Source organism: Gastrolobium bilobum, unplaced genomic scaffold (assembly GCF_033153095.1).
Source record: "Gastrolobium bilobum isolate Gb01-03AN ecotype WA unplaced genomic scaffold, APGP_CSIRO_Gbil_v1 utg6975, whole genome shotgun sequence".
In the NCBI taxonomy this organism is placed as follows: Eukaryota; Viridiplantae; Streptophyta; class Magnoliopsida; order Fabales; family Fabaceae; genus Gastrolobium; species Gastrolobium bilobum.
In genome coordinates, this window is record NW_026899929.1 from 70,607 (window position 1) to 97,603 (window position 26,997).

Below are 26,997 nucleotides of genomic sequence, written 5' to 3' on the forward strand. Positions count from 1 at the left end.
ATAAATATAACCCTTGTGTGGTCAGACATGACACACAATTCCTCAACTTTAAGTAGACACTCGAGCTTTACGTTCTGGGAACCTAGCATCCGCAAAACCCTAATTCCATCTGTATTTGTGTGTGTGAGAAATATAATATAAAAATCATTCATGTGTCTATAACTAATAGCTTAAGTTTGTAAGCGAGTTGGTTCATGACATGATATCGGAACATTAATATCTTAGTACAGGTAGATAGGTTTGTGCATTTTCCACTCTTCAAACCCAATGAGTTTTTGTATGAGGGGGTGTGTTAAAAATATAATATAAAAATTATTCATGTCTTTACCCAATAGCCTGAGCTTTTAGGAGACTTGATTCATGATAATATTAAATTTACCTAAATTGTGTTGCAGCAAAGACTGTCGAGGATGTTCTCTCTTATCATAAATCAGGTGCAATTTTGTGGCATTGCAGCAATCTGCCAACTCTAGGAGGTCAAACAACAAAAACTCATCTTTTCCATACAGGGCCAAAAGTTCATTTATTTTATTGTAGTCCATGCATGGCAGATCTTTAGTCATATCTTCACTGACTAAAGAGAGGCACCGAACTGACTGTACACCCAGCCTGTCTGCCAAATCATTGCTGATACTTGGATGCACAAAATGTCTCCCAATAAGAGAACTGTTTTCCAGCCAAGGTGCATCATTATATACAAGATCTCCTGCATGCATCAGAACTCCAAAAGAATCAGGAATCAACAAGGGACTGTCAAAAGGTTCAAAAAGTGGCTTCTCCAAGCAACAATCTGCTATGGCTTCAAGGACACAGCGAACAAAATTTAACTGATCTATTGAAAGAGGAACTCCTTGCACATCATTCTGCAAACTTTGTATTACATGAAGATAGTCCGAAATACCAAAACTCAATCTTACCCCTAACTTTATCATCAAATCTTTATACTCTGACAGTTCAGATGGAACGACATACAAGTAAGGAGTAAATTTTACAGGCGAATCAAATGCCAGTGCATTTGGTGATACAAAATCATCACCAATCCAGACCCATGAAACACCATCTAATCCTGCTTTCAGTTCATTGAAGTCATCCGTATTAATATATACTTGCAATTTTGAATAAAGGCAAGGTATTTCCTTTTGCAATTGAGCATCAAAACCAGGATCCAGCAATGAATGTTTCTTAAGCTGCTGATAGGAATTCGATAGCTCAATTAACTGCCTTGATAAAACACCTACATTTGGGCAATCCATCCACCCAAGTTTAGTTTGTAGATATATCGCGTCACACTCACCGTCTAATATGTGCATTGAGGAAGATACCATCCACATCTGTGATTTAGGCCGCACAATTGTGGGGGGTGCTACTTGGTTGCTGGATTTCAACCATGGAAGTCCCCTAACAGCTGGATCAGAAATTACCGGACACCAAGAGATTAGTTTCAATTCAGACCAAAATTCTTCTTCTACCATATCACCAATAGAGTTGCTTACAGATAACTCAATATCATCTTTTAGGGAGTTCTCATCTTTAGGAAAGGTATCATATACAACAGCATCATCCATTACACTGCTGCTTCCCACAGTTATGCCACCCTGTTGATCACCATCATTACTTTCTATTTTATTTGAGAGCTTAAGCGCTAATGCATCTAAAACAACCAGTAACTCTCTACCATGCTTCAATGCTGCAGTATCCCCAGAATCATGCAACAGACTGACTGATCTAGCACAATCAAGCAAACCAGTAAATCCCATAGTTCTTCTGAGTCCAAGGCAAACTAAAGTATCCAAAACTTCAGGATCTAAGAATTTATCAGAAGGAAAGAAAACATTCACATGCAGCATCTTTTTAAGCTGAGGAACCCGAGGATCATAAAGCCTGCAATAACATTCTAGTCAGCAATCCAAACAATGTCAGTTTTTAAGCAAGTAAAATACTTATCAAGCAGCTTAATCCTTTAATGATAAAGCGTCAATACATGATAGCATGCAAATGAAAGTCAATGTGTACATTTATATAAATTACCATGTTAAAATATATGAAAAATATCTCATAATATCTTGATTGCATTTTAGAATAGTTTAGACTTTAGAGTATCTTATATTATCTCTTAGGAATAATTTCCTTATTTCTTTATATTTCATGATTTATTTCCTTATTTAATTAGGATTTGGAGTCTAATATTAATATAAATAGAGTTTGGTGCTTAATAGCTTGTATCACATCATAACACATCAAATAAATATCAATTTCATATTATTCAGTCTTTATTTTCTCTTTTCTTCCTTCCTTTCCAAATCCTTATAATTTCAATATGTATGAGAGCAACCTCAATGAAGGCAGCAGCTCCAATGTAGGAAAACTAGGATTTCGCATAAGAATCCCAAATCAGGAGCTCCGTGACCATGTTGAAATAAAAGGAAATCTGAATATTATTGCTTTTTCATGTTCAGATATTTACAATATATACACTAGTGTGCCTAATTACTTTCCTAATAATGAACCGATTCTAGGGAAGCAAATCAAACGTATAATTTGTCACCTATCTTCCCTATAATGTATCCTACTATAATAATTACACAATTATTCATGCTATATTTGCAACACTCCCTATCAAGTTGGTGAATTATCATTTCAAGCTTGCTAGTAAGATCTTGAAATCTTTTGTTGGTAAGCCCCTTAGGCAACACATCTGCTAATTGAAGTCTTGAAGAGACATTTGTCGATCGATCTCAAAGTGTTTTGTTCTGTAATACTGAACTGGATTATGAGCAATACAAATGGCGGAATATTATCACAACACAGCTTCATAGATCCTTCATATTTCCCTTTGAGATCATCTCATACGATTTCCAGCAATAGTACTTCACAAAACCCTCGAGCCAAAGCTCAAATGTTGCCTACGCACTTCAGCGAGCAGCCACATTTGTTTCTTACTCCTCCATGTTATTAAATTGCCATAATGAATTCCCAGTGCAGATTTAAGATACCAGAGAATTCTATTCGCTCTCTGCCTAGAGTAGGTACATGAAGTGACTACCAAAACTGACAGCAGATGCTAAATATGGTCTCATATGAGCTATATATATCAATCTCCCTACCAACCTTTGATATTTCCCTTTATCGACCTTGTGACTCTCTTCTTCATTTCCTATTTTGTTGTTCTATTAATAGGCACATAGGTAGGCTTTCCACTCAAGTTTTGCAGCTTTCCCATATTTCCATTGCAAGTAAAAAATACCTTGTTTGGAGTAGGAAACCTCTATTCCAAAAAAGTTCCTCTGCTTTCCAAGATCTTTAACTTCAAATTGAGTAATCATCCACATAGACAAGAATAATGAGCTTTCGCTCTCGTGAATGCTTAAAGAAAAGTCTGGTATCCTTGAATCTTGTTGCATCCCAAGGGCACCATTAACTTTTGAAAACCTTCAAAACCACAGGTGGGGAAACCCATATAGAGCCCTTTTAACTTGCATATTTTATTTTCTCCATCTTTGGAATCAAATCCTTGTGAGAAAGTCATATATACCTCTTCCTCCCATTCTTCTTGAAGGAAAGCATATTTTACATAAAACTGATTCAATTCGCAATCAAAGTGAGCAACAAGAGATAATGACATTAGGACCAACTATAACAGTGAATACCCAACAATAGATTTTCCTAGAAGTGTAGGAACAATATCCCATGTGCCTTTAGAGTGCAAGGTAGACATCTCATCAATCATTACTTGGCGTCATTCTAGATATAATGATGCTTCAAGTGTTTTTAGGAATTGATACAAAGAAAAGATTAGAAACAAAGATAAAATGGGATGAAGAAAGACTCTCATAACTAATAAAGACATAAAGTGGATGATGATTACGAGTAGATTTATTACCTTTGCGAAAAACAATGAGCGGACAATCTGATGCAGGCGTCATGGTAGACAGAAGGACATGAGAAAGCGGTAAGTCACCGCAAATAGTGTCTAAAACAGGGCTGGTGTAACATCCCGAGCGCTAACGAGGGCGGAGAGTGATCGTCGGTGCAAAGAGGCACGGACAAGGAGCAGCTCCTGACAGGCTTCCAGCGGGGGGTTACATGCATGAATGAATCGAATCGACACCCGAAAGAAAAGGATTCCAAAGGCTGTGCAGGTATAAGGCTGCACAGTTTGGGATAGCTTATAAGAATTAATTGGTACTACCTATGCTAACAAGATGCATCTGCTTTTCGGTAGCCCAGAACGGAAGAACTCCACAGTTAAGCGTGCTTGACTTGGAGCAATTCTGGGATGGGTGACTTCCTGGGAAGTTTTCCCGGGAAGAGTGCGAGTGAGGAAAAAGCACACTGAAAAGTCTCGTGTTAGTATGTGGAGATAGTCGTTAATTCTTGAAGTGGCCGGGTGTTACAAATGGTATCAGAGCAGGGCCTCCCATCTAGTACGGTGTAGTTCGAGGACGAACCAGGCGGAAGCTGATGGGCATGTAACATCCCGAGCGCTGAAGAGGGCGGGGAGTGATCGCCGGTGCAAAGAGGCACGGACAAGGAGCGGCTCCTGACAGGCTTCCAGCGGGGGGTTACATGCATGAATGAATCGAATCGACACCCGAAAGAGAGGGATTCCAAAGGCTGTGCAGGTATAAGGCTGCACAGTTTGTGATAGCTTATAAGAATTAATTGGTACTACCTATGCTAACAAGATGCATCTACTTTTCGGTAGCCCGGAACGGAAGAACTCCACAGTTAAGAGTGCTTGACTTGGAGCAATTCTGGGATGGGTGACCTCCTGGGAAGTTTTCCCGGGAAGTGTGCGAGTGAAGAAAAAGCACACTGAAAAGTCTCGTCTTAGTATGTGGAGATAGTCGTTAATTCTTGAAGTGACCGGGTGTTACAGCTGGCACTAGTGGGCAGTCGAAGTTGACACTAATAAGTGATGAGAAGACGAGACAGACACAGGGAAGCCTTATGACTAGAGTCACTTGTGGAAGTCAAAGGAGGATCATATAAAGGAATAAGAAGGATAGTGTCAATTGAGAGACCTGTATTGGTGAAGGATAGAAAGGTTTTTTATTGAAAAAGGTGACATAACAGGTACAACATAACGTTTGAGATCAAGAGAATAAACATGGATACCCTTTCTGAAGATAGGAATAACAAAGAAAAAGACACTTAAAGGCTTTGGCCATGAGCTTGTCTTTCCCTGGAGTATAATTGTAAACAAAACACGTACAAACAAAAAAGTGAGTAAGCACATGACACACAGGACCATTAGGGAACAAGATATGATGAGGTAGTTCATCATCTAACACAGAGGAAGTCATTTGATTCATAAGATAACATGATAATAACTGCATCCCCCCAAAAATGAAAACGAACATTAATATGCAGGAGTAGAATTCTTATTGTTTCAATTAAGTGTCGGTTTTTGCATTCAGCCATTCCTTTTTGTTGCGGAGTATAAGGACATATAGTATGGAAAAGGTGCTGGAAATAATGTTAGAATACACTAGAAAAAGTGTCGGAAGAGTTGGAATGGCAAAAAAACATACCATGTCCCAAAACAGTGGGACCCACTAAAAAATTCTGATTTAAGGGCCTTGGCGTCTACTATGCATCAAACGGATCACGCACATTCTTGGACAGAAGACGAAAAATGCAGTGACAGCAAGAGTGGCACACGTGGGCACGTGACAACTTAGTCGAACATGAAACTCCAACAACGGACAAGTTTGTCGAAAAGAATGTCAAAAATTTTTTTTTGGCAACAGCACCGGTGGGCGAAGATGCAGCGGATGGCGGTCGAAATGAGGGACAACATGGAGGTGGATTGCCTGAAGAGGTGCGACATGGCAGAAGGCTTCCGGAAGGATACAGGGCGTGGCAAAAGGATACGCGTAAGGAATGGCTCACCGGTATCAAGGCATGACGATGAAAAGGTCACTGAGCAGCTAGGTTGTCAGTAACGGTCGGTAGCACTGCTAAACCGCTACCATAGCGGGTAGCAGCGGCTGCTCCAACCGCAATGCTACATGACGCTAGCCGATAGCTGAAGGTAGTGGTGTAGCATAGCAGCAATACCGCTACCCACTACACCGTTATACCATTAGTTCAAGTGAAGATGAAAGTGAGGGAGAAGATTTGTAGGAATTTGATGGAGAATCTGGAGATGATGATGATTTTCTTCATTAGTTCACTTCTTGTATTTGACTATTTGACATTTCATTGTTCATCTGTGTTTAATTTTGGATCCTTCCTTTATGTTCCTTGTATTTGACATTGATTGTGGAATTATATGTTTGATTTTGTGTGGCTTCTTATGTTTGAGCATTTATATTTGTGTAGTATTAGACTGTTAGTATAATATATGCGGAATTATAACTTCACTGTAGCGGCAATAATGCTACCCGCTACACCGCTACACCGCTATACCATTTTTAGGGTCGGCCGCTAACTGCTACTGACAAGTATGCTGAGCAATGAGCACAACAAGAGTAGGGTTTTATTTGGTGCTGGTCAAAACCCATTATGATACCAACTTGAATATGATTGAGTGAATTTTGTGTGTCCCAAAACAAACAACACAAGGCTCTACATATATTAGTGTGGGGATTAATTACAACCATTTCGTTCCTTATACAAAATCCTAATTGATTCTATAGCAAATACATAATCATCTATTTTACATAACCTAACAATCCTAACAAATTTAAATTCCAAATTTAAGAAACTAGAAAATGTTACATTACAAAGTTGAAAATAATGATGTTCCTAGTAAAAGAAAAAAAAAACTTGGCATACCGACAGTGATAGCATTTAGCAGCTAGGTCGAAGAAAAAGCCTTCTTTATATAGCAATGAAAGACATCTTATTTGAGAGAGATATTGGAAAAAGAAAAAATTTATAATATTACCGATTCGGTTGCTGCCAAGATCCATTGGCTGACAGAACAAATGGTACAGCAGAAAGTGCAGACTTGAGAGACATATCCTCTTTAATCAAAAGTTGTACATCATGCAGAATGGCTGAAACAACTCCTTGCTTCGAAAGGAACTCTGACATGCGATTGAATATGTGATCCTTGTAGAATTCCATTTTTGTTGGTTCTTTTATCTCTAAATACCTTCTCATAATGACCCTTTCCATTTCTGATTCAATTCTTATGAAGCTGTCATTTAAAAGATCTTCTCGAACACCACTAGGACCAAGCCATTTGATAGGCTTACTCAAACTCACAAGCTTTCTGCTATTGTATGACTCAAATATTGGGAGGTGTTTGATGATTTCAATATGTGTGTTATCAATTTGCTCGTCAGAGAACCATTTCGACTGAAGAATAAAACTCCGAAGTTCGTGAAGCTCCCCTTCAGATACATCTGTAAAGATCCCCTCAATCTTTTGTGGCTCCCCAGCAATAGCCAAAAAGACATTTAAGACACCTCTTGCTGTTGGTGACTGCACAAAATGTTCCAGTTGAGGGTGATCTAATTGCAGGTCATGTCTCAAGAACAAACATCCAACCTTCAACAACAAAGAAGACATTTTTTCACTCCATCCATCATTTTCTATCACATTCAAATTTGGAGTTAACTGCATCAGGCAGTCATCCCCAACAGGTAAGATAGGCCACTTGGAAAACATTAAAAGATCATCACAATATGACTTCAGATAGTTCCATAGTATTTGCAACCATTCTAAACTTGGTTGGCCACGAATACCAGGAGTCCAACTTACTTGTCGAGCATGTTGCCACTCTACAGGCAATAATTTCACAAGAAGTTTCTCGAGCAACTGGCATGACAAGAAAGAAATATTTGTGCCATTTGTTTGGGCAATGTAACAAAGCTTTTTATGAACTTCTTCTGGGATAACACAATCTACAAGTTGATGGGGAATGGAATCCTTCAGAAGGCCATATTCATCACCACGTGCAATGTAAACTCTTTCTCCAACCCCCTTCAAATCAATTGATGTAAAGGAACCATTGGCAAGTGGTAACAAGGGCAAGCCACATAGAGTATCAAACTGCATAGATTCTTGTAAGTCATGTAAGCAATATTCAAGGGACAAAATCATTGCATCCCTGTCCTTAAATTCACGCTTCCTTCTGATCAACAAAGTCCTTAACAGCTTAGGCGTCAGAAAATGCAATGCTGGACAGATTTCCATAAACCTTTCCGAAACTGATGGTGGAAGTGAAATGACAGGTAGAGAAGAACCAGATAATGCTTTTATAAGCTCAGCTGCCTTGGGGAAAGTAAAATCGGGAAATATAGCATGTTTGGTTGATATCCATTGACCCCCTCTAGCTTCTGTATATAATACACGGAGATTAAATTCAGCAACAAATTGGTAGAGTTTCCGTTCTACTGATGCCCACGGTTCTAACACTAATGTTGTCGGCCACAACGAGAAGAATAAATTGCAAGGGCCAATCTCTGATGCTACTTTCTCAAGCAAACGACCATAAGCAGGGGCCACAACATTTTCAAGGAGGTAAATATTCCAGTCCGATCGTTTTCTTCCACCCCCCGTCATATCAGAACCAAACCAGATATCCCTACGATTTGATGATAATTCAAAGTATGCATTTACATGAGCAGGAAGACCAGTACTGATTGGTAGAGGTAAAAAGCAGAATGCACGACCTTCAAAATTTTCCAATGGATGCATAGGCAAACTAGCAACCTGAAACAGATCAGGAGAAACCAGACAACCATCCTCCACCTCTGAACTATCAACCAGGTCACCACCAAGCTTAACAGAATTCAAATATGCAGCAACACATGCCCAAGGAATAAAGTTGTGACAGTTACTATTGGATGCTTCAGATGTACCCTTTTGAGCATTCCCACCACCTAAACTTTCTATGGTTATCCAATAGTGTGAATTATGACCAGATGTGCTTTGCTCCGTAATCAAGATCTTCTGGCATTTGTAAGGCAAATCCCTGTCAATGGATAGGCTTAGTTTCTTTAGAAACTGAACTCTATTCATTCCAACATGTCTATTTTCATTGAAAAAGTTGAATATATCCTGGGCTTCAGTAGATCCAATTTCAGGCTCACCAATACAGGTTCTGCGTACACGATGCAGTAGGTGCATTTCATGTCCTGTTCCTTCCTTCACAAAAATAGATATAGATTTCACATTACGTAAGAAAAGTAATGTTTCAGAAACAACCTCAGAAAAAGAAGCAAAGAGAGATTTGACATCTTCAGGTGTATATACTTCCTTCTTAATTTGGCTCCGAGAGGCAACACCTGCAGTTCTAAGCGGGAATCGGAATAGCGTACCAGGAAAAGGGTGTTGCAAGTCACAGCCAAAATGTAGCAGTGAAGAAAATTGATCAGGAAATTGCTCCAAAATCTGCCTTCCCACAAACTTAATTCGCAAACCAGGGTGAGAAGGAGATATCCCAGGTAAATTACAGGCATGAGGGTCAAACATTACAATATTTTCTCCAGAAACAAACATGGGGATATCTGTAAAGTGATAGACACAATTAAATCCAAGTCCAAATCTTCCAATTGCAAAAGCCTTCTCAAGTTTACTTTCTTGACCAATACGAGAAATTGCATAAAGATCTTGTGGACTAAAAACTGAGTCATTGAAACAGTATAGAGCAGGACCTTGCCAATCAGCCATTTCAGGAGAAAGAATAGAAGAAGTCCCATATTGAGATTTATCCAAAAGAAATATTACTTCAGAAGCTCCAGCATCTTCTGCATTTTGTACTAGCTCAAATAGAGTCCCAGGCCCATCAGCATACATTTCAAGTATATGCTTAAGCCTTGTTGTCAAAGCCTCATGCTGTCCAAAAGCCTCAGCAGCACCAGATAGACCAAAATTCATTGAATCTGCACTCTCAGCCAGCATCATCCTGCGAAGAGAACAGACACCAAGCTTTTCTGCTACATCATTAGAAATGTTTCCATGCACAAATTTTTGCACTGTTCTCTTTGCATTCCAAGACACAGTTGATGCATTGCCAAATGACCCATCAGGATCTTCTGAGCCAAGCAGCCAGGGGGCATCATTATAAACCAAGTCACCAGCAAGAAATAGTCTACCTGAGAGATCTGGCAGATAGACCTGGACTTTCTGTTCAAGAAGGTAAACTTCAGCTAGATGATGCACTACTAGCGTGACAGCCCTAATCTCCTGTGTGTCAAGAGGAGATGATCCTTTTTTAACTGCCATCCTACAAAGAATATTAGCATAGTCAGCCGGTTGCAAGAATTCACGAATACCAAGTTCTAGAAACAAATTTTTGAAAACTGCCAAGTCAACTGGGATAACCCGTATATATGGAGCCAAATGAAGAGGACCATCAAGGACAACCTCATCAGAGGTTGCAAAGCCATCTCCCACCCAAATCCACCTAGAGCCTTCAAGAACAGCTTTTACAATCTCAATCTCATCAGAAGCTATCATTCCTGTCAGTATTGAGTATATCCTCGGCATTGCCAGGGCTAATTCCTGCCTAAGAACTTGATCAGTCACAATCTCATTATTTTTTCCAAGCTCCAGTAATTGAGCAGCAATTACGCCTCCTCCTGGTGGAGACATCCATCCCAGGCTATATAATAAAGCTGTGGAAGAGCATTCACAATCCAATATCCGCATGCTAGCAGAGACTAGCCACAAATCATTTAGTGGCCTTACAAGTTTGGGAGGAGCAACCATTGATGACACAACTGGCCATGGTAATGACTGAAATGGAGCAGAGTCTAAAACTGGGCACCAGGAAATCAGCCGGAGGTCATTCCAGAACTTTTCAATATCAGATTTTGTGTTGCGAGACCTAAAAGCAGTTGCAGCTTGTGATAACATTCGGGTAATTCCTCCTTTATGATCAACAACTTGATCGGGAAGCCACTTCAATACATTAACTTCTAGGTAAGAGAAAAGCACTTTCCCTTTCAAGTAGGCCTTTTGTTGATCCACGTGCATCAGATGCTCTATACATCGGGCACTTTGTAAAACAGTGTCTGGAGACACAGAAGTTCTAAGGCCCAGGCCTCGTAGAATATCAAGTGTTTCAGATTCTCGGAAAGCACCAGAAGGAAAACAATCTGAGTCTTCTAGTAATGCATAGAGTTCCTCATTACTAGGATCATATAAAACTGAAGGACACTTAAGAGCACCAGTGAGTATTGGGATGAATTCCAAATTTCTCAACAAGTCCCTGATAGATATGTCCTCAAGAGACAAAAGCGGCAAATTTCGTAGAACTGATAACATTATGCTGTCGCGAACCTCAGCTTGCAACTCCCCAACTCTATTAAAAACTTGCTGCTTGTAAAACTGTGCTTTCCCCATTATCTGAACTCCATAATATCTTGACAGAATATCCTCTTCAATATTTGACGATCTGACAATGAACTCAATGCCCAGAACAAACTCCGGCACATCTAGTGGTGGTAAGTACTTTAGAGGATTTTCTAAGTCAGAGAATTGGGAATCTTGAGCAGACTCTCTGCCATAGACTTGATATATAGGTAATCTCTTGCAAAACCTTATGCTAAATTCATCCATGGATTGTCCAACATACCATTTAGGATCAAGAAGAAATCTGCGGAGTTCATTTCGTTCTTCAGCTATTAGACTATCAAGTGAAAGTTGCATAATGTCAGCACTTGAAAATGCATTAAAAATTGATTCCAGTACACCTGCCGCACTGCCATCACATACATAATTAGATAAATCCGGATGTTCAACTACATAACTCGGATTCAATATATTACATCCAATTTTCACAAGGATATCCTGAACTCTATCAGAGAGATTGCTTCCATTGATCATTTTCAATTGTCTGGAAGGTCTTAACAGATGCCCAGATGTGGATGGTAAAATAGGCCAATCACTAAATAGTGACAATATTTCACTCTGCTTTCCTAGATATTGCCAGAACAGCAAAAGCCATGATGATGTTGGCTTTCGACAGGATTGGGGATCCCAGAACACTTTACTTTTATATTTCCAGTCAGCTCGCATAAACCCAGGAAATAACTGAGCAAAATGGTGAATGCTGCAAAGAGTAAGATTGGTCTTTGACGACCTTGCAATACCAGAGAGTCTGCCCAATATATTGAGAGGAATGCTCTGATCAATTACTCTGTCAGAAACTGGCTGCAGGAGCTTGTATTCTAATTCATCACAAATGAAATAAGAAATTCCTTTTGATGCTTCCAAAAATGATGCAAAATTGCCATTTGCTAATGGAAGTAAGGGCAGATTGTATGCCTCTTTACCAACATCATCATCAACCAAGTCCTCTAGGCAATATTCCAACAATAGAAGCTTGTATTGTCTGCTCAAATAATTAAATGTTCCACATTTCCTAAGAAATTGACGTACTGTAGCAGGAGTTACCACCTTGCTGGAATTATATTTTAAAAGCATGTCAAACAATGAATTAGGCAAATGCACAACTGGCATTCCTAGTTGCATCAGAGACAAACCAAGGTCCTTGCTTTTGGTGAATTTTTGATCGTGTAGAAAGGCTTCACTTGGTGATACCCATATTCCTCCATTGAGATCTGAATACATAACTGGAGCATTCCCAATGTTTTTGTATATTTGTTCAACCAAAATGTTCCATGGATCTTCAAAAGAACCAATGGGCCATAAAGAATAGTAAATGTCCGTTGGCCCTAGCAATTCTTTCACACCAAGCAGCATATGTATAAATGCAGGAGCCACAACGTCTTCCAGTAGAAGCCTATTCCAGAGAGAACGAACTTTCCCACTTCTGTCCATATCCTCCCCATTCCAAATGCCACGACGATTTGATGAGACCTCAAAGAATCCATTGACTTGTACACTAAGTCCGGTTCTAACAGGCAGTGGAAGAAAACAGAATGCCCGACCAGTCCTAAGAACATCGCTCTGTAAAAACCATACATGGTAATATGAGGTATGGACCATGGATATATATTAACAAAGAAGAAATTCCCAAAAAGCAAGTAGAAATTTTAATGTAAACTGCAATTATTTTTCAATGAAAAGAGTTAAAAGTTGTGTGCCTTCTTTTATTTAATAAGTTAAATGCAAGAGAAGAGCAGTTACTTAGGAAGGGCCCTTCTAGTGCCATCTTGAAGATTAGGAAGAGACCTTGAATTTTTACTTCTCTCATGCAACTCATTTCAAGCATTAGCATATCGTTCATGTTACAGTGGCTCAACTAGTGCCTTCACTTTTTTTTCCTTTTTATTAACTTTTTATGGATGATTAAGACTAGAAAAAATTTTAAGACCCAAATTAGTTGGGGTTGGCAGTCGATGAACCCACATAAAAAGTAAAACGATTGAGGGAAGAGAAAAATAAATAAGAAAGAAAATAAATAAATAATAAATAAATAAATATAGGGAAAAATGACTAAAAATAGCTGTCTAAACATAATTGACTATTGATATTTCTTTTCCTTCAGAGAGTATCTGAAACTTGAGTATGATGAGCACTCTGTCCTAAAGGAGTACTCAAGGTTTATAAGGGGAGTATCCTTCCAAGAGGAGTATTCTTAGTTTACCAGTAAGTGAAGTACCGTACCAAGAGGAGTACTCTTGGATTGTCCCACACCAAAAGATACATCTCTGATTTAAATATCATTACCAGTACACCAAAAAGATGACAAAAGAATTAATTCAATGCAATAACGGTCATAAAAGCATGAGCTTGTATTTAAGATTCTAGCATTCCTCTATAGCCAATACCAACAAGCAACAGCAAGCATTGCATTTCTCAATAAAACTACACCCCACTGATCTCCCAAAACCTCTAAAAAGAGGAGTAATATGTCTTAAAACTCTCCAAATAGCCCCAATATGTTTTTAGACTTTAAATAATGATATGCCTAACTATTAATCAAAAGCCGCAGCAAAATTGATAGCTGGACTGGATGAACCAAAATGGACCATTGCTTCCAACTGAGTTCACATTCACAGTTAATAATTAATATGGCAGCCAACCCAATACATGGTTAAGGGTTTAGAACCAAAATTAAATCCAAACAGCTTGAATTCTGTGTGTGTGTGTGTCTTGGGGTGGGGGGGAAGAGAAAGAGAGGGGGCTACGGCAACAGCAAAAGACATAAGATATTGCAAATTACATTCAGTGAATTGTCCGAAATGCATGCCGCAACTGATGCCCAAGGTAGCAAGTGAATGTCATATTCTTTGGATGCAGTGGTAGCAAAAGAACCAATCCTACTAGAAGCTGAGGCCATGGTTTGCACCACATAAAATCTTTCTGTTTGCCTCTCAGTTTCAAGTCCACTTACTCCCTCACTTAAGAAGTCCAATGGGAATGCATCCACTTCACTAGTGGTATTTAAACACTTAGACAATCTGAGCAGTGCCTGCCGATGCCAAACTGTATCATCAGTTACTGAACTAACAGAGGATGAATGAATTTTCTTTGGTTCGGGTTCTCCAGCATCCCACACATACATTTCAATGCACAGCACACTCTTTAAAAAAAGAAGCGTCAAAACTCCTTCTTCAAAGAGCTGAACAAACATGGAGGAAATGTCTTCTGGTGAATATGCTTGCCTTGAGAGCTTACTTCTGTCTGCCTGATCTGCATTCCTCAGAGGAAAACGGAATAACGTTCCAGCAAAAGGACTTTGCATGTCACAACCAAAAGCACAATAGGGGAAAAACTGATCCTTGTAGAACAAGAGGGCAGATGAACTGGTGAAGTCAATCCGCTTCCCAGGGTTTGCTGCAGAAACTCTTGGAAGATAAACACCCTGAGGATCAAATAGCACCACGTATTTGCCACTCACAAAGGAAGGAAGATCTGTCAAATGGTAGACTGAATTGAAGCCAACCCTTGAAAACACACAGAGAACAAAAATGAAGACAAGAACTAGAGAAATACAAAGAACCCAAATATCACAGCAATATGAGAATTATTTACAAAAATAGATGATACACAAAGAAAGTGAAAGTTGATAACTAAAATAGATGACAAAAATTTTAAATCTATATCCATACATACACACACAACTATGATATAGATACACCACCATAAATGACAGACACTAAAACTCAACAATATCCGACCTAACTTTTATGAGTAAAAACTATGAGGACATTCCAACATGCCACTCTCATTATCAGGACCTTGGCATTGCAGAACAGAAACAAAGTTCAGCTTCAGTTCTTACAGTTGACTAGTAGATGAAAAGGACAAGATCAGCAAAGCAAACTATCGCACTATTTTACCCTATTTTTACAGCATAAAATGCCAAAACATTGAAAAATTATAACAAACAATTCCTTCCTCAAAATTTACACTAATTCCTAGCCTTGATTCTCTACACCATCAAAGTCAACAACATTAACCAATTATCAACACAAAATCAACCAAATCACACTTAAACTCAAGAAATTCAATCAAACCAACGCAAGAAAAAACAAAATTACCCAAATCGGCCAGTCTTCGAAGCCTGTCCATGCTTGCTGCTCCCACCGATCTTGGATATACTGACGAAATCATCTTCAGTAAAAACGGCGTCGTTGTAGGCCAACAGCGCCGGCCCCTGCCACTGCGACAGGGAATCCGAGAGCAACGAATCGCGGCCGTGGGAGCGGCGGTCGAGGCAGAGGGAAACGGTGGTGGCGCCAGCATCGTCAGCGTTCTGTATGAGCTCCTTGAGGACGGTGGTTCCCTCCGGGTAATTCAGCAGAACCTCGCGGATGCGGCGAGTAAGGTCAACCGTCTGGCCGAAGTCCTCGAGAAAGATGGATTCCGGTGCCGGGGACTCCATTGATTCCGGCGAATCGGAGGAGATTGGGGTTTTTTATGGTGTTTGATCGTGCATGAGAGATGATACTGTTCTACGGAGAGATAGAGAGAGAGAGAGAGACAGAGAGAGGAACTTTTAATCTTTTAATGGTTTTATTGGTCTCTTAAATTAAAAGTGAAGACTTAAGACACACACTACTGTTTCGCGGTTCTTTTGTAGTTATTGGGTCTCTTCTAAGACACATGAGAAATGTGTTGTTGTGAGTACGTTTTCAACTCTCTGTTATAGGATGCAGGTCTAGCCTTGACGTGACAATGGAGGCAAATATGAACAACTTGTGTAAACAACGGCATGTTTTGTATAAGGGTATGGTGTTTGCCATATTTTAAAGAGAAAAATATTTGTGAAATTAAGGCAGATAAATTATATGTATTTATTTTTTAAAATGATGTTATTTTGGAATTAAAATATTAAAAAATTATAATTATAAAAACTATAATAATCTTGAAATAAATTAAAATTACAAAAACATCATGATTTTCTCCTCAAAACGATGTCATATTGAACTTACTGTAAATAATTTATCTGCAGTAACTGCAAAAAAACGAAATCATTTTAAGATAGAGATAAACACAAAGAATTAAATCATGGGGAGAAAGTGGGTATTTTTTAATTTAAATTTTAAATAAAAATATTATTTTGTGTCGATTTCTCTCTTAAAAATTAAAATGACATAACTTTATGTGTATAATATCTATTAGTATAACATCTAAGGGTAAAGGATTTCACTGACGTTTTGTGGTGGAAATTAATGTATTTTTATAATTATATTGCATAATTATATTAATTTTATTATTATAATTTTTTAATCTTACAATTGAAAATGATGTGTTTTGAGTTTATTGAAGATAACTTTATCCCCAGTAACTAGAGGAATAATTTTCCCAACATCTAATAAGGTAAATAAACTAAGAGATTAGGGGGTGTTTGGTAGATAGATATTTTTTAGAATGCTAGGAAAGTGATAGATGAAATGCACAAATGATCATGTTTGGTACGGAGTAGGGAAAATTTGCCTAGGAAAAAAAAAAATTAATGAGGCATTTTGTAGTGTAAAAATGAAGGAAAATGCCCACTTAGGAATACTAACTTGATGGTGGTATTTTGATTTTCCCAGCAAACTCAAACTTGTAGCAATTTTACACCAAAATTTTTTCGGTAATATTTCGACCTACCAAACAACTTTTTTTTAACTTTTCCAAAAAAATCATTTTCCCAGGTAAAAAAAAAAATTCTCCTCTACCAAATGTCCTTTAGTGTTTTATGTTGTAGGAAAATATATGAGATCCATCTTTTCTTTTTTTCTCGTCTCTTCATATGAACTCACACAATTTTATATATATATAGTAAATAAAATTAATTCTTACAATATAAGAAACATTAATATCGTAAACAATTATTGGTATCAAGGTCAAGGAAAGCGCACCAAGTCAAGGAAAGTGGGAGGGTAGCTACTAGAATTGGTCTAGCGGTAAAGAATTTAGATAATTTTTATTACATTATACGTTCAATTTCCACTAGGGCGTTTGGTACGCGGCATTCTTCCGGATTCTCAGGAAACTTAATTTTTTTAAATTTTTAATTTTCGGATATTATCATTAACTGAATGTAAAAATCATATTTTTGAAAATTAAGATTTTCGGACAAAAATAAATTTCTCTTGTACCAAACGCCCAAGAGATTAGGGTTTAGGGTTAGAGGGTTATCATTTATCAACTTATGTTATGCTAGTTTATTCGCCATGATATGGTAAAGTACAAATAAGATAAGAGTATAAAATCGTAAGGGTTGAATAAGTTCATATCATATTTTTTATTTAATGTGTATTAGAAATGTAATTTAATATAATTATTTTATTTTATTTTGTATTTGAAGAGAATTAAATAACGATAAATATTATATAAATAAATAAAATATTTTTTATGATATATTTTTTACTAAAAAGTTCTTTTGATTTTTTATAGATTAAGTCCCTTTTAATTTTTAAAAGAAATTAATGTCATACTTTTAAATTAAATATATAAAAATAACTAACAAAATTTTCCAAAATAAGATATATACATATATAGCAAATAAATTTTAAATTGATTGTTGATTTTTATGTATGTAAAACCAATGTTATTAAACCCGGCCCGGGCATAGACCCGGTCGGGGTACTGGGTCTTCGGGTCACTAGTCGGACCGGTGGATCTCTGGTCGGACCGGTTGACCCGAATATATATAGATATATAAAAATATATATAATTATGAACATATAAATTCAATTATATTCTTCATATCTAAAATGAATTAAACAAGATTAATTAAATAAGCTAAAAAACATGAAGTATAAATAAAAATGCATGTTATTACTATGTCAATTTGAATTGGAACTCAAAATCCTCCTAACATACCTCTCAATGACATTGAACTCATATTTTTCAAATTCAACTACATTAAAAATGACATATGTCACAATCTCTTAATTTATTATTCCACAAATTACTTGAGTATTGGAAGTTGAAATTTGAGGTCATTGTAGAAGAGTATAATAGCAAATAAGATTACAAAAAAAAATTAAAATTGGTTCTACATTTTTTTGACAAAAACAATTTTGGTTTTTTTTTTTAAATGGATGACCCGACCGGGTCACCGAGTCGCCAGTTTTGTCCGGGTTTTGACCGGGTCGATGCATGACCGGTCCAATACTTGACTCGAATCGGTCTGATGACCGAGTCACCGGGTCGGGGCAGGTTTTACAACACTGATGTAAACACAACCAAAATATTTCAAATAACATAAACACAAAAAATAATTCATAATATTTGGATAAAGTTGGAGACTTATTTTTTGATGAAAATGATTTTTTTTAAGAACACTATCACAATGGTGGTAAAAAACATATGACAATGATTGGGGTGGTGGTAATGATTGTAATGGTGGCAATGGTTGTAGTGTTGGCTAGTGGTTAATGGTAGTGGTGATGTTAGTTGGCTAGTGGCAGCCGATGGCGATAGTGGTAGGACTCACCTAATGGTTGAAGCTTATAAATGCATAAGACTGATTTTGCAAGAAAAATATCATGTCCTATCCCGTTGAATTTTAAGTCAAACGCCCCTCTTAAGATAGCTTATTAGGCTATGGTACGGATAGGATAAAATAAGTCAATAGAATAAGCTTATTATATTCTTGATGGCTTTCCAAATAATGGACAAGAGCAATCTCCACTATATTATGCACCCAACAAGCGTAACATGAATATTGTGTTAATAATATGTAATAATCTAGGAAAAATAATTGTAATAAAATTATTAATAATAATGTATATTTTTATAGATATTATGATGTTAGACATATTAGGCTTAGCATAAAGTGGTGTTATAGCATAAAGTGGACCAGAAGCATGGTTGCTCAAAGTAATAAAAATGCAAATATTGCTCCATATATCTGTTGGTCACCTTCGTCTGACCATCAGATTGGGGGTGATATGCAAAAGTTAGGTGTAAGGTTATGCCACTTAACTTAAAGAGATGCGTCCAAAACTGGCTCACAAAAATATGATCCATAATAGTTATAAGAGACCGAGGAAAACTATGAATACGCACTACCATTTCAGAGAACAAAGTGGCCACTGACACAACTATGTAAAAGTTTGGCAACCTACCGAAATAAGCACACTTAGACAATCTATTTACCACAACCAAGATTGTTGTATACCCTTTTGATAGGGAAAGATCTGATATGAAGTCCATTGTAAGATCTTCAAGTATACCTTCTGGAATGGGCAAGGGATGAAATAATCCAAAAGCTCTTGAAGTTTCATATTTTACTTGCTGGCAAACATGACAAGTCCGAATAAACTACTTCAAATCTTTACGCATTGTGGACCAATAGAAGGTGGCAGACAAACGTAAAAAAGTGTGTAACGCACCAGCGTGGCCCCTAGCAAGAGATGCATGAGCCTCCTTAATCAAAGAAGGAATAAGGGATGAAGTGGCACTAAGCAAATACTTGTGATTATAGAATAACACCCCATTACGCACCATAACATCAAGTTCAGAATTGGCTTGGTTAAGTAGTTTTTGGTGGAGCTGCAATAAGAAGGGATCAGTATTGTTCTGCTCTCTAATAACTGTCAGCACATCAAAAACAGGTTCTGAGAGTGAAACATTCAAGGCACCATCCTCATGTACACAAGACAAAGCATTAATAAAAGTGTTGGTGCGCCCTGGCTTATATTCAATTTGGAAGGAATATCCCAACAACTTGCAAAGGTAGTATTGTTGTTCAGGAGTGTAAATTGTCTGAAAGTAATTCTTTAATACTCATATGATCTGTGCGTATGAAAAATTGAGAGCCTAACAAATACTTATGCCATTTCTTAACAGTCGTAATAATGGCATACAACTCTCTTATGTAAGTGGATGTGTTAGCTAGTCTACAACCTAGCTTTTTGCTAAAATAAGAAATAGGTTGCTCATCTTGAAGCAATATTGCCCCTATGCCACTATTGGAAGCGTCTGTCTCCAATACAGATGCCTCCTCAAAATAGGACAGCCGCATATTGGGGTGTTAACCATAGGCTCCTTCAACGCAAGAAAGGCATGCTTAGCTTCTGTAGCCATGTAAAATCCTCGGTTCCTTTAAGAAGGTTAATTAATGGGCAAGCCACTGATGCATACGATCTAACAAACCTTCTATAGTATCCTGTAAGGCCAAGGAAGCCCCGCAATTGTTTAATAGTTTTCGGAACAGGCCACTCTATTATGGCAAAGATTTTCATGAGGTCTGTGAATACTCCTTTCTCTCGCACCACATGACCCATGTACTTAATGGAATTGACACCAAAAGCACATTTGCTAAACTTCACAAAGAAACTATGCTGCTGAAGACAAGCTAGAGTCAACTGAAGATGCTTGGTGTACTCCTCCATGGATTTGCTAAACACAAGAATGTCATCAATGAAGACAATGATGAATTTACGAAGATAAGGCTTGAAGAGGTAGTCCATAACAGCTTGAAACGTTGCAAGGGCATTGGTCAAGCCAAATGGCATGACTAAGAACTCATAGTGACAATTATTAGTTCAAAATACGATTTTTTGAATGTCAATCGGTAACATCCTAATTTGATGGTATCCCTCCCTCAAATCAAGTTTAGAGAACACCATGGAACCATAGAGCTCATCCAATAACTCATCTATTGTTGGTATAGGAAAATGGTCCTTTTTAGTGACTGAATTTAGAGCTTTGTAATCAATACAAAGTCTCCATGAACTATCAGCCTTTCGAACCAAAAGAATAGGAGATGAGAACGGGCTTTGTGAATGCTGTATGTATCCTGCACTCAACAAATCAAAAACTTGTCTATGTGTCTCATATTTCTGATGGTAAGAGTATCTATAAGGCTTCACATTGATTGGTTTGGCACCATGCTCCATATGAATGGCATTATCTAGACCCCTAAATGGAGGAAGACCATGGGGAATGGAACACACCAACTGATACTGAACCAGCATAGGCCACAGCTGCAGGTAAATCAAGTCTTCCATGGATAAAACATCTGTGAGTATCTCATTTGATGGGGCTGGTGTTGCTTCAACTGTAAAGAGTTTGATAACGCCCACTCCTGATAGAGAGCATTTGAGGACTCAGCCTTATTCCCCTGTAGCAAAATTTGACGACCATACCAAAGAAATTCCATGGACAAATTAGAGTATTCACGAGTGACCCTCCCAAGATGTTCCAGCCAAGTCATTCCAAGGATAATACTAATATTCGCTAATTCAAGCACCCACAAGTCTGTCAAGAAGCACACACCTTGTAAAATAATTAGTACCTTGGTACATAACTTGTTAGAAACCAAGAATTCACCACTATCCAGAAACACATATTTTATGAGTGTGTGTCATGGGAAATGATTTTTTTTTTGGAAACTATAGGAAGTGATAGTTGATTAGCAAAGCGCTTCTGAATGAAATTATGTGTACTGCCTAAATCTACTAGCACCGCAACTTGCGTATCATGCTACAGAGTAGTAAATGTCAAGCAACGAGGGTGACTCTTATCACACAAAGCATGAAGGGCAGCATCCTTGGCCTCATTAAGACTCCTTTCTACTTGCCACACAATGTGTTCCTTATCAAATTCATGCTCCAACTCATTTTCGTCCCCTATCAACAGAAGCAATTTATTTTTGCAAACATGCTTGGCATTCCACTTCTCATCGCATTTAAAGCATAAACCTAACTCCCTCTTTTTTTTTGTATATCAGCATTGGACACTTTTTTAATTGAAGGGGGCTGGTAAAGCGAGAGTAGGGTTTGCAATAGGCGATGGAGTTGCTGCGATAGTCTTAGAGACAGAAGTAAATTTCGAAATGAAATTTTTGTGAGAAGGTTGGAATGAAGACTTCAGCTCACCAAAATGCTCATCATATGCCATTGCCAATTGAATGGATTGATGAAGGGATTTTGGCTCACATAGCTTAATGGCACTTCGTAACTCCGATTGCAAGCCAAATACAAAGAAATTCATTAACAAATCATCATCTAAATCAGGGACTTGATTAACTAATTCCTCAAATTGTAGAATATAATCCCTCAAAGAAGAGGTTTGAGTAAGTTTAGACAGAGCACCTTTTAGATTGGTGTAACCCGAAGTACCAAATCTCTGGCGTACAACCACCGTAAAATCACTCCAAGAATGAACTGTCCCACTCTTGAACGTCCATTGAAACCAGGAAGCAGCCATGCCATCCATTTTTAGTCTTGCTAATGCCACTTTGGATTCCTTCGGAACATTTGGAAGACTGAAGAAGAGTTCTGTCTTGAAAATCCAATTGTTTGGATCAACACCAGTGAATACTGGTATTTCCATACGCACACCTTTTAACATCGAAAGTGGATCCAAATTATTGAGCGTCGTGCATGCTGAAATAAAGATGAAACCTCCACATGTGGTTACACTTAAGGAGAAACTTATGGTGGTGCATTTCGAGCAAGAACAGCCTCCTGAAGTTGTTGCATCTGATTCACTAACAATGTAATTTGATTTATGGTATCTGCTGCTTGCGTTGCTGCTTGCACATAGATTTCTTCAAGATTATTGTCGATTCGTTGTTGAAACGAGTGCAACTCCTCAGAAACTTCTTGATCTCTCATAATGAAATCAAGAAGGAAAACAATAGAATGAAAGCACCAATGTTACAGTAGCTACCCTAAGAGAGGCGAAAGAGAATTGATGAATGAAAAAAGAATTCAAATTATTATTCAGATGATCATAAAATGGTACAAGAGTTTCAATTTATACCGTCACCCTAGTGTAATTACCCTAATGATCCGCCAAATCGTACCTTTACATAATGACAATAAAGCTGACGTACAAACTTGGCTAAACCACAAAATCATGTAAACGTGTGGAACCCCTCGTGGCACATGTTGAATTCCTCAACGTAACAGTTGATGATAATTCTTTTTAAGAAACTAAGATATGACATTTTTTCGGTTATTGTTAATGTAGAGTGTAACACCTCGTGTGCACCCAGTATATTAAACATATAAATGGAAATAAGCGCAGCTTACTAAATGCGAAAGCTAAATTTTTTCAATTATGAACATTATCAATTTAACTAATTGATTTACTTATTCTTTTTCAAAAATTGTCTGTATGTAAATTGCAATAAATAACTACACTGAATAGCCTTATAATATAAATAATGTATCAAGTCATGAAACAACAACCCATAGACCAGACATGTCTTGATACAATAGTACAACTCCAGTCTGAAATAAACACAGCTTATTCAAATGTGGCATGGACAATCCCCATGCTCACCAAATAAAGCAACATAATCAACATGTCATGTCTCAAATACAATAGCCATAAAACATAACAACAAGGCATAAATCATAATAATATGGCAAGGTGTATGCATCTTCTCAACTCAACTTCGGCCTCCTGCCACTAGAGGTCTCAACTTTGTACCTGAAATTGTGCCCCACACGGGATGAAATCTCTAACGAGAAATCTCAGTAAGACAAGGGATCCTCAAGGATTTCTCCATCCCAAACTCACTTACATGTGCAATATAAGTTCAAAATGATAACAACAGTATAATAGCAAAATCTGTGCAATGCAGCATATGTCCATGTCATGTGTCTATGCATCCTACTGGCCAGAGAATAAAAGATAGAGATTACATACGTCTACAACCCACAATACAAGGAGTCCACCATGTACCTCACATACGGAGTTACCTTCTTGTATGTGGCCCGACATGCTAAGGAATTACCGTCTCGTGTGGAATACCCCGCATATATACATATGGCAATTGCACTATAATAAAATCCAGCTCATCAACATATCCAATATTCATCATATAAATAAATATATTTTCAGAAAAACACATCATGCATACAAACTATCTCTCTAGGAGATATGGTGGAACCATCAATGGATAAAACCGAGGACACGAAAGCTTACCTGTAGTGCCAAAATCCCTATCCAAAGGCTCAGTGTACCCAGATACACCAACAGTCACACAATCCGACAGTTGCAATATGTTTTATATCAAGAATATTATCAATATTCAAAATCCCAATTTTCATATCAATTGAGCAATGATTTCTTTTTTCTTTTAGTGACTTAAACCCCTTCTAAATCATAATTATCATATATTAATCCTCACTATTATTGGTATTAATATTTTCCAACAGTAACACTGACTCCTTAGGATACCATACCCAAATTTGGCCTTTCCCACACATCAGAACTGATTTAAGGTATTTCTGATAAGGGGTAATCGATTACCATACAACTCCACACGATAATCGATTATCATGAACAGCGTAATCGATTACTCCACATGGTAATCAATTACCATGCACAGGGTAATCGATTACCACACGGACAGAACACGAAAACTGTAGATTTTTCTGCATAATTCGCGAGTTCCATGGCTTCCAAGGGTCCAAGGTCCAATTTTTATCAAACAGAAGTTTAAACAACATGCTTAAACATAACTATACCATATTTTACATGCGTCATTAAGATTTCCACTTTTTACTTCACAAACTAACTCATTTTCAAGAAACTACAAAGGAAATGGCTTGTAGTTACCTATGGACCTTTAAAACCAGAAAATGGGGAAGCTTTGAGGACTTTGAAGGTGCTCCTAGCTATTGACTTGGTGGTGCACAAAAATCTCACTCTAAGGTAGGTTCTTTCTTCACAAAGATTGGTTCTTGGAGCTTTCTAGAGTGTATTAATGGTGCACACTCTAAGAACACCAATGGTCAGCCCTCCCACTATGAAAAACAGAAGCATAAACCCTCAAGACATAAACTTTCCCTCACAAGACTCAAGTTTTACAAGATTTAATGGTGATTCTATAGTCTAAGAGTGGAGAAAGGTGGTTTCTTGGTTAAGTCTCATGCACAAAACTCAAGCATTCTTGGAGGAGGAAGGTGACAGCCATGGGATCAACCGTGGGATCAAAAAAACTGACCTAGGGTTTAGTGCAAGTGGCTAGTTATATTAGTGTACCCACTAATCAAGAGTATTACTTCTAATAGCTCCACTAATCATTTTTCTACCAAACTTAATATTCTAAATCTAGACATTTTTTTAGGAATTATCATATTTTTATTATAATTTTTCAAAATACTTTACCGGTACACATTTTATACATAGCCAATATTAGTACTTTGGACATCACCGCTCATTATCTTTACTCCAATTTGATATCTTTGACCTAGATATTTTTGTAGGAATATTTGTATTTTTATTATAATTTTTGGGAATACTTTATCGGTATGCATTTATACCGTGAAACAGAATGAGTATCTGCACTTTTCATCAGAAAAGAGATTTAAGCGTTATTTGACCCTCTCAATAATTATTCTAATCTTTCTATATTTATCCAAAGTCAATTATGGAATTATTTCTTAAATTCATAATTTAACGGTGCGAGTTCTTACATAGAGCAATCAATGTGAAAATAATTTTAGTACAACTGTTGTACTAAGTATTCAGTGCAATGGTAATATTATAAACTATGTATTTCGGGGAGTAATATTTACAATATTAAAGTTACTTTTCCCTCTTACCTCAAAAAGTTATCGGCTGAAGTAGAGAAAGATTAAAAATAACTTTAATGTTATAACTATAGAAAAATGTGTGTCCTTTTAAAGGACACAAACTTAAATCATTGTAAGAGAGATAGACACAAAGAGGTGCGAGTCATACTACAAAAAATAAAGACAAAAAATTAAAATAAAGGTGTGAATATCACCACTTTATATTTATCTCTCTTTTTAAAAAGGTCTTAAGTTTGTATCCTTTAGGGCCCTTTGGATAGGCTTTTGAAAAAAAGGACTTTTTATGAGTTGCTTTTTTTATAAGAACTTTTTTTAAAAGGTAAAGTTATTTTGTGTTTGGATGCAATATTAAAAAAGTACTTTTAATAAAAATGTTATTTGGATGTTAAAGTAAAAAAAGCACTTTTAACTATGAAATTACTCTTGTGCCATTTCTTGCATTCTGCCTGTTGCCCTTTCCAGTTTGGTTTCAAGAGAAGTTTCAATTCTGATGTGGGAAGTTTTCCGCCATGGCTGAAAAGGGATTGTAATTTTGTGGAGAGCTTTCCGCCATGGCTGAAAGGGGATTAAAGAACTGAATTTTGGTGGTGATTTGGAAGTGAAGGATGCGATCCCTACCCATAGAATCTGAAACCCTAGTTGTTGAGAGAGAGAGAAACATTTTGTTTGTTCAGTCACTATTTAGCGGCAACAACTATAGCCATGGCTACTACGAAGAATGTGAAGGACGTTTCACCTTACGAGTTCGTCAAGACGACCAGCTTTCCTGTTATGGATATTAATTAAAGACCCTTAGAAGAGAGAAAGTTCAGAAGGGAAAAGAAGATAGAAAAGTGAAATGTCGAAGGAAGGGGGTAGAGGGTCATTCTTGCTTCTGGCTTCTCCTTTTTGTAAAAGTTAAAAAATTCAGCTTTTCAAAAAAGTTAGATTTTAGCTTTTTTACTAACTTCTGCTTTTTTTTAAAGTTACTATCCAAACATTGAAAAAAGTTTAAAAGCACTTTTTTTATAAAAAAAAGCAGCTTTTGGGAATAAAGAAGTCCATCCAAACATGCTCTTAAAATGATACACATTATAATTATATATTTTCTAAAATATATAATTATAATAAGGGTTTGGTG

General features: G+C 37.3%; 1 protein-coding gene across 1 annotated transcript in view; it reads right to left on the reverse strand.

Annotated features, from left to right (window-relative positions):
- LOC133294235 (uncharacterized) overlaps positions 1-15,799 on the reverse strand; it is a 46,464-nt gene extending 30,665 nt beyond the window's left edge. Inside the window, 4 exon segments of the mRNA XM_061492891.1 lie at positions 380-1,881; positions 6,896-12,876; positions 14,096-14,819; positions 15,417-15,799. Coding sequence (XP_061348875.1) covers positions 380-1,881; positions 6,896-12,876; positions 14,096-14,819; positions 15,417-15,760 — 8,551 coding nt within the window. The 5' untranslated portion in view covers positions 15,761-15,799.
- Between the last annotated feature and the right edge of the window lie 11,198 nt (positions 15,800-26,997).